Here is a 10,000-nt window from a genome sequence, read left to right on the forward strand (position 1 = left end):
TGCCCCTATCCACAGAGGTTCAGGCACGCCCACCACGGATTTAGCCTCTGACTTCGCCAGTGACTAACTCCGGAGCAGGAGGGGGGTAAGTTTGAGGTGGGCGGAATTTGGAATAAAGCCATTTAGTAAGGTCGACGCGAGCGCGGACCAAATAGCAGACACTTCGTAAACTTGAAGTACGCCGAGTGGGAGCCGTGCTCTGATTGGCTGAATTTCGATTCCTCGGTGAAGCCTGTATTTTACCTAAGTCTACAAAGTAACTGCATCCAAAACATGTCCGGACTCTAAAATTTAACCAAAAATAGTGATTTTGAGCAATTGAACGGGCGCCAAAATAAAATGCGTTAGACTACTTATAAAAAAATAAACATAAGAATTTAGAACTGCTTCCAAAACGTTTAAAGTCTAACTAGCCCCAAAAAAGAGGTTGTTACCTGTCCTAGGAAAGGTTGTTAGCGGGGATGTCGTCACGGAGAGGCGATGAATAGGGACGAGTCCAGATGGGTGAGGGCGTACCGGTTTGCGGACTTGGCGATGCTCTCGGTGATTGGACGGTAGTCATCCCCGGCAACGGTCTTGATGACGCGGTGGATGGTCGGGTTGTCCATTTCATCGAGAAGCATCCCTTGGTTGAAAAGTCCCTTCCGGCGGACTGTAAGGCAGATCCCTCGCCCATCGTTTATCGTGATCCTACGCATCGAGAACTCTCCCTCAGTTCGTGGCAGAGGTTGGTAGGACTCCGGAGTCGGTCCACAAAGGAGCTGACGGACATCCCCAATGTTGGTCTTGACCAGCCTGGAATAGCGTGTTGGGAGCTTGCCGGCCTGCAGTGACCAAGGTTCTTCAGGGGGCTGGTCGTTCACTGGAGATGATGTTGGTGGGGGCGGTTGTATCGGCGGACTTGGCTTGGCTGTCTGGTCGCCTGGTGACACCATCGCCTTTCGTTTTCCAACGAGTACCAGTCGGGCCTGGGTATCTACAGCGCCACTCTTCCTGGGTGGGGGTGGCATCGCTGGAATCCCGGGGGTCGAAGTAGTCGGAGTTGTTGGTGGCGACTCCATCTGGGCCTGGTTAGGGACCGTGTCCGCCACTGGCGAGTCGACGACTGTATCCTGCAAAGCTGGATCAGCTGGCCTCGCTGGTATTGACTTGGGCTTGGGGGGTTCAACGGGAAAAGTCGCCGCCGGTAGTTGAGCTACCGGTTTTGACCTCCCCCGGTCCGCCCCTGGCGCGTCCGTCTTCCTCCTCCTTCTCCTCCTAGTTGATTTCTTAACCGGGTCGCCGTACACCAAAGTCACGGTTGCCCGTGACCCGGTGTACGCGACGCGGTATTCCAGTAACGTCCCGTATGAAGCAATGAGTCCCCCCAGGTGGGGGGGGGGGGGGGGGGGGTAGCTCGAGAGAGCAGGCACACACGTCCTGCTTCATCTTTGCTAGATTTCGGGGAACTCGCAACTGAAAATGCAACTGCAAGAATCGAATGCAAGAACACTCCCACCTACCCGTTTACTACTGGCCTGGGCTTTTATAGACTAGTAGTCCATGGTGGACACCTACCGCTAAAAATAACTATTATGCCGAAAACGGCCAATTTACATACCTGGAACTATAGCGTTCTTATATATACGTGTAATTAGTTATAAGTAGGTATAAAAGTTATGTCATCATTAGCTTTGACATTTTGTGTTGGCGGTATAGTATAAGGATCATTTCATTTCAACTTATTTTCGTGCTTATATCCAATTAAGGATCAAGCACGCTGTCCTGGGCACACACCTCAGCTCAGCTATCTGGGCTGTCTGTCCAGGACAGTAGGTTAATTGTTAGTTGGTTAGTAGTTAGTGAGAGAGAAGAGGGTGTAGTGGCCTTACACCTACCCATTGAGCCCCTAAGAACTCGCTCTGGGTTGGAGCCGATACCGGGCTGCGAACCTGTACCTACCAGCCTGTAGTCCGATGGCTTAACCACTACGCCACCGAGGCCGGTTTGTATAAGGATCTGTTTTATACATACACGGTACTGTAACGACCGATTATGGGTTTTTTGGTTTATGTAATATATGTAACAGGTGGCCCAATGGATCGCCCCTCATATGTATCTTTGTTTTAGGTTTATGCTCAAGAACAGTATTATGTAATAGTTTGTTCATAGTTTCAAGGGCGAATACACCTTTTTCTAAATGGGGTGGGGAGGGGGTGGGCAACAGTTTTGTTCTCCCAATTTAGCCATTTTGTGTGGAACAAATTTAATGCATTCAGTATATTTCAAGTTTTAACACAGCGAAATTTTAAAGGGACGTGTATACATAAGCAGACTTCTCTGGATCGGCGTGTATTTTTCTGTCATTGTTTACATTATATATTTATGTTATATGTTTTTAATGTGTTAAATTGTTTTACGAATACAACAGTGTTATTACAAAATATGACTAGTAACCGAACACCAAAAGATGGAGGGGACATCACCATAGGGATTGAAGACTGAGGTTTATGAGGGGTATTTAAATGTTCAAAATGTTTAAAAGTTGAAAAGGTTGTGACACACTGTTGAACATGAACGCCTCGGAAAGCTTCAGAGGGGTGGGGCTTTTTTCTTCTTCTTCTTCTTTGTTTTGTTGAACGACACCACTAGAGCACTTTGATTATTAATCATCAGCTATTGGATGTCAAACATTTGGTAATATTTACATATAGTCTTAGAGAGGAAACCCGCTACATATTTCCATCAGTAACAAGGAATATTTTATGTGTACCGTCACACAGACATGATGGCACATACCACGGCCTTTGATATATTAGTACCAGTCGTGGTGCACTGGCTAGAGCGAGAAATGCTGCGCTTGATTGACAATGCGCTGACTGACGCCACTCGTCTTACCGTTCCATAGCAATTTGGCCAGAAGTAGCTCAGTGGTTATTCCCTCGCCTGATGCGCGGTCGGTGTGGGATCGATCCCCGTCGATGGGCCCATTTGGCTATTTCTCGTCACACCCAGAGCACCACGACTGGTATATCAAAGGCCGTGGTATGTGCTATGGTGCATATAAATGATCCCTTGCTACTAATGGAAAACAAATGTAGCGGTTTTTCTCTCTAAGACTGTCGGTGGGTCTACAACTGGTGATATGTATTATCCTCTCTGTGGTGTGATGAATCTATTTGTTAAAACCGAGGGGTTTTGTTTGTTTGTTTGTGTGTTTTTTGTTGTTGTTGTTGGGGTTTTTTTTGGGGGGGTTGGGGGTGGGGTGGGGGGTAGATTTGGCATTGTTCCCATCCAACGGTAACATCATGGCATCTATTGAGGACTTTGGAAGTTCAAAGTTAAAACATTTTGTCACAACGAAATTAGACCATCGCTGGGTACAAGGTATAGTAAAATACGTATAAATTATTTGCCATGACTCCCGACATTTTGAATGCTCCAGGTAATCATAGACCATTGAAGGAAAGAAGAAGGAAATGTTTTATTTAACGACGCACTCAATCATAGCCCAGTGACGTCATTATCAGGTGGGACGGGGCGTAGCCCAGTGGTAAAGCGCCCGCTCGATCCGCGGTCAGTCTGGGATCGATTCCCGTCGGGCTATTTCTCGTTCCAGCCAGTGCACCACGACTGGTATATCAAAGGCCGTGGTATGTACTACCCTGTCTGTTGGATGATGCATATAAAAGATCCCTTACTGCTAATCGAAAAGAGTAGCCCATGAAATGGCGACAGTGGGTTTACTCTCTCGATATCTGTGTAGTCCTTAACCATATGTGTGACGCCATATAACTGTAAATAAAATGTGTTGAGTGCGTCGTTAAATAAAACATTTACTTCCTTCTTCCTTCATTATCAGGTAGGGTCGGGACGTAGCCCAGTGGTAAAGCGCTCAATTGGTGCGCGGTCGCTTTGGGATCAATCCCCGTCGGTGGAAGTATTGGGCTATTTGTCGTTCCTGCCAGTACACCACGACTGATATATTAAAAGCCGTGGTATGTGCTATCCTGTTTGTGGGATGGCTGATATAAAAGATATCTTGCTACTAATGGAGAATAAAAAATGTAACGGGTTTCCTATCTAAGACTATATGTCAAAATTACCAAATGTTTGACATCCAATAGCCGATGATTAATAAATCAATGTGGTCTAGTGGTGTCGTTAAACAAAACACATTTTAACTTTCATTATCAGGTATGTTGAGGTATGATTTTAGGGGAGATTTTGTTCTTGTAAATGTGTCCATGCATAACTGAAATTAGATTACATTTTATAACAAATGCATTAGTTACACATCAATAGATGTACCAAAAAAAAAAAAATCCTCATAATTAAAAAAACACCACCAACAACAAAAAAACCTATAGATTATGTACTCGATTCGTGTTACTAGTAAAAATATCCTCTGGACGTAAAGTTTCACGAAAAAAAAAGCTGTAAACATTGTATTAACGGGGCTATATCAGTTACAAGCGCCATATTTCGCTATTTATTTATTTTTTACATTTATTTGTAATAAATAACTACAAAATCATCGATCCATTCATATTCCTTGCATAAATATCCGGGGAATATTGAAATTGTAATACGCTGGCACGCCACGTAAACAGTCGTCGATAGCAGTATGACTAGCCGCCTGTCACATGTAACAAATCATGGAAAATCGACGAATCGGCACCATTTGGCAAATCGGCTGCCAAAATTGTCTGCCCAAATTGTATGGCATTCGTCGAAAGCATGTCTTATATACTCTTCAAAAGAAACGCAAAACCACATTGTCGTAACATTTGGAGAATTGATTTAATTATTGAATGGTGAGTCCGATAATTACCAAATGTTGCAGGATTGTTCACAATTCATTCTAGTCCATTGTGAGTAAGTGATAGGACACACCACCAAGGTCAAGGTTATCTGGAGTCAATACCGGGTGTGGCCTCCGCGTGTGTTGACAACTGCCTGGCACCGCCTGCCCATTGAAGCAACCAGAGTACGGATGACGTCCCGGGGGATGGTGGCCCACTCGGCCTGCAAGGCTGCTGCCAGCTCGGGCAGGGTCTGGGGCTGTGGTTGTCGCTGTCGGAGGCGTCGGTCCAACTCGTCCCATAGATGCTCAATTGGGTTCAAATCCGGTGATATCGATGGCCAAGGAAGGACATTAATGTTGTTGTTCTGTAGGAAAGCCGTTGTGAGACGTGCTGTGTGAGGCCTGGCGTTGTCATGTTGGAACACTGCGTTGGCGTTGGCCATAACTGGAACGATGTGTGGCCGGAGGATCTGGTCAATGTAGCCCTGTGCATTCAGGTTGCCCTGCACGTGGACCAGGTCAGTTCTGCCAGTGTGTGAGATGGCTGCCCACACCATGACACTACCCCCGCCGAATCTGTCCACTTCCTGCACGCAGTTTGCCGCATAACGTTCACCACGACGCCTATACACGCGACATCTTCCATCATGATGTCGGAGCAGAAATCGGGACTCGTCACTGAACCACACCTGTCTCCATCGCAGTTGAGGCCATTGTCGATGAATCTGGCACCACTGCAGTCGGAGTCGACGGTGTTGTGGTGTTAAGATGACACCTCGAACTGGACGTCTGCCACGAATTCCTACCTCACGTAGGCGGTTCCGTACGGTCTGGTCGGATATCCTGCGCAAACCTGGTATTGCTGCGGCTGTGGAGGTGGCAGTAGTCAATCGTTCCCGAAGGTGGCGTACCCGGATGTAGCGGTCCTGCCCGGGGGTAGTGACCCGTGGTCGACCGGATCTAGGGAGGTCACGTGTTGATCCATGTTGCTGGTAACGGTCCCACAGTCTGGAGATGGTACTTGGGGACACATGGAATGCCCTGGCAACGGCCGTTCTGGATTCGCCTGCGTCTAGTCGCCCGATGGCATTGTTTCTCTGCGGTTCACTGAGACGTGGCATGTCCTGGATTGTCAACTGTCGGCCAGATACAGAGGCCAGGTAAGCGAACACCCTGCACTTTTATACTGTCGGTGTTCATGTTGCACGTGCAGACAACGCACGTGCAGTGGTGACATGGTTTGCACGTGGCTGCGTTTTTGCGAATATTCACATTTTGGAACTTTATTGTACAGTAGCTGCGTTTTATCGAATGTAACCGTGGGAATGTGTTTGGGACATGCAATGACCTTATATTCACAAAGCATGAACCGGTAGGAAACATAAAATCGGAGTTATAACCCATTTGTACCCTTTAGCGTTTCTTTTTTTGAAGAGTATATTTACTAAGCTAACACACACACACACACACACACACACCAAACGAACACATCAGTCGCGAAATTATATGTAGAACGCGTGTTCCCCAAACGATGAAAACATTACTAACAAGATAAAACTATAGGCTAGTCTGGCATCAGGTATTTTAGACAGAGATGCGTCAGGAAATACTAGTCGTTTCTAAATGTCTACCACACAAGTTTTGCAAACACCAGGCGCGTGTGCAGTGGGGGGTTTTAAGGGTTGAACAGCCAAGAAGCAGGTATATTTCTTACGTTTGTTGTTGAGGGGTTTTGTATGAACAGTGTTCTATAAATCAAACGTTTTAATATTGACATGTGCTTAGAAAAAATTTAAAGTTCAGACTACGATGTGGAGGTAAGTATGTTGACTTGTTTGTTTAAACCGTATAACTGCCTGTAAACGCACGTGCATTTTTTTTTTTACCATATCTACGTGTAACCACACGCATTGAGTCTATTTATAGTACATGTTATATCTGTCTGAGCACGGACTTGTGTTGTATCCATCTTGTCAATGTTTGTCATGAATTGTATCCATTTGTTTTATTCTGTGCCTGTATGTACAGGCACGTATGCAAATATGCGTGTGTATTTTGTTTCTGTTTACTGTGTAAGTGTGTTAAACGTAAGGTGTGTATAATCTATAATGTACACGCTCGTATTGCGTTTGTCTATTTGCGTGGTTGTAAAGGCACGTTTGTATATGTCTGTTTATTGTATAAATTGTTTGTAAAAGCACGAATGTGCATTTTGTTTATTTACTGTGCATCTGTCTGTAAACACGTATGTACAGTTGTCTATTTACCGTATACGTGCTTGTAAACGCACGTATGTACATTGTTTATTTTTCGTACCCGTTCTTGTAAATGTTTGCATATTCAATTACCTATTTGCATTCCATGTTGTGGAATGCACAATAATGTATATTTAAATTTGACAAATAATTAAATTAATATGCTACTAAATATCATAAATAAATTTGACACAACACTGTCAGTAATAAAAAAACCTAATTAGTATATAATATAATTAGTATAATATATATATATTTAAAAAAAAAAAGTATTGAAACAAGAGTAAATGTTATGTTACATTTATGCTGCTATGTTTTATAATTGGCACGTTATGTAAAAAAAAAAAAAATCGGTCTCTGGTCATACCAAATTCCGGAATTGTAGTGGCGATGCGGCTATGTATTTTAAAAGCATGTATTGTACAGAAAAGATGGGTATATTTCATGCCAAAATAAGGGGCATATTTAAATTGAAATCAGAATGCACGTCCTAGTCCATGCGCGATGGAATTCTGGCTCTAAATGCGATTTTACGTCATAGCAAGAAAAGCCCGGTAAAAATAAACATGTCATCATACCACGTGAAATTGAAAAACTGAAAATGTTGACGCGCGAGGGTCAAAATCGACGCGTGCGCCGACCAGAGACCATTACTGTATTTTGTTTGGCCTTAGAGCTATGTGTTATAATTAACACGTTAGAGCCCTAAGCGCACACTTTAATAACATATATTATTCTGTATGCATTTATATAGCGGAAAACGAAAGCGAAACGGACTTATTCCGGAGAATCCCGAGAATCTGACTGATGCCCAGCGCGCGGTATTAGTGAGACAAATCTTACAGAAAGCCCAGGAGGAGGTGGACAAGACAAAGGAGTATAGCGAGAGAGAGCAGACGTACAACCTGGGTAACGTGATTTTCTTTGATTTATTGTTCAACTCACTGGATAATCGGCTACATGACTAATTGGCTGGATAAAAATATGCTTGGTTGATTGATTGACCGACTGACTAGCTGGATAAAAAGGTGATTGACTTAGTGACTGATTGACTGACTGATTGGCTGACTGACTGACTGACTAGCTAGCGAGCTAACTGACTGACTAGCTGACTGACAGATTGACTGACTGACTAGCTAACTGACTGACTGACTGACTGACTAGCTGACTGACTGACTGACTGACTGCTTGGCTGGCTGGATAAAATATGCTTGGCTCACTGACTGGATGGATGAAAAGATGACTGACTTATTGACTGACTGACTGACTGACTAATTAACTGACTGACTTGCTACATGACTGACTGCTGACTGGGTGTCTGATTGGCTGAATAATTGACTGACTGACTGACTGATTGAGTGACTGACTGACTGACTGACAGACTGACTGACTGGCTGGATAACAAGATGGTTGACTTATTGACTGATTGACTGACTAACTAGCTGATTAAATGACTGACTGACTGACTAACTGACTGATTGACTGACTGGATGACTAACTGGCTGACTGACTAGCTGGCTTACTGTTTGGCTGTCTGTCTGGTTGGTTTGTTGGATGGTTCGCTCAATGAATGTCTAACAGATTGATGGCTGACTGGTTTGTGTATTTGTTAATTTGTGTCACTTCTCATGGTGGTTTTTCGCGTTATTACAATTTGAATTTTACAGGTTCTACCCTTGTCTATCTGAATCTGGTTCGGGCATACCTCAGTATCTCGACATAAATGTCGTGTCACATGACTGTTTCTGTATTCCATCCATAGGCGTTGGAAGCTAGGTGGGGCGGGGGTTCAGGAGGCACTGCCCACCCACCCCCCAACTTTGACGTTTATCCATAGCCCAACTCCACAGCTGACATAAGATTTAATATAACTGGTTCCTCTAGTTGTCAACTAATTAATATTCTATTACACTGTTCCTGTTATCTATAATGTATCTGACTGAATAGACCGGCCTCGGTGGCGTCGTGGTTAGGCCATCGGCCAACAGGCTAGTAGGTACTGGTTTCGGATCCCAGTCGAGGCATGGGATTTTTAATCCAGATACCGACTCCAAACCTTGAGTGAGTGCTCCGCAAGGCTCAATGGGTAGGTGTAAACCACTTACACCGACCAGTGATCCATAACTTGTTCAACAAAGGCCATGGTTTGTGCTATCCGGCCTGTGGGAAGCGCAAATAAAAGATCCCTTGCTGTCTGTCGTAAAAGAGTAGCCTATGTGGCGACAGCGGGTTTCCTCTAAACAAAACACCAAAAAACAGTGTCAGAATGACCATATGTTTGACGTCCAATGGCCGATATTAAGATAAAAAATCAATGGCGTCGTTAAAAACAACAAACTTTACTTTACTGACTGAATAGTCCCTACCTATTTTGAACAGTATACATTTTTGTACAACCCACGCGCCGTTGCAATAATACATATGTCATCGGAAAGTCAATAGGTATTAAAAAAAACTGACAGATGGCGAATTTCGCAGAATACTGAACACATTCGAAACGTGACTGAAAGAAAACCAAACAAATTCAGATGCTGTTTTGTTTACCAGTAAGTACGCACTTCTGTGTTGTTGGGTGGCTTTGACGGATTAAAAACATTTGATCCAAATTTATGAAAGCTATTCATCACACATGCTACATTAAAAAATCACTAATTTAGTGTGTGTGTGTGGGGGGGGGGGGGGGGGTACGCCTTAAACTGTAATACATGTACGGTACACTTTGTGCTAATAAAGGTTCTTATTTCTTTTTTCTTTTTTTCTTTTTTCGGGGGTGGGGGTGAGGAGGAGTTCCCATTCATAAGTAAATAAATAATTGTGTTAATTGTTATAACAGCTAGGTAACATGAATTATGTTTCATAACTTAGGTGGTTTTAGTAGCAACAATTATTTAAAATTTATTCTAAACTGATGAAAATTATTTGCATATTTTTCTAAACAAACCGTAAAATATGCCCAATG

At 43.8% G+C, this 10,000-nt stretch overlaps 1 protein-coding gene across 2 annotated transcripts in view; it reads left to right on the plus strand.

Annotated features, from left to right (window-relative positions):
• Positions 1-10,000, plus strand: part of LOC121382127 — a 41,833-nt gene that overhangs the window by 29,402 nt on the left and 2,431 nt on the right. For both annotated transcript variants that reach the window (XM_041511633.1, XM_041511632.1), the window contains exon 4: positions 7,796-7,950. In XM_041511633.1, the coding sequence (XP_041367567.1) occupies positions 7,796-7,950 (155 nt within the window). The remainder of the gene's footprint in view (positions 1-7,795; positions 7,951-10,000) is intronic.

This window comes from Gigantopelta aegis, chromosome 9 (assembly GCF_016097555.1).
Source record: "Gigantopelta aegis isolate Gae_Host chromosome 9, Gae_host_genome, whole genome shotgun sequence".
Lineage (NCBI taxonomy): Eukaryota > Metazoa > Mollusca > Gastropoda > Neomphalida > Peltospiridae > Gigantopelta > Gigantopelta aegis.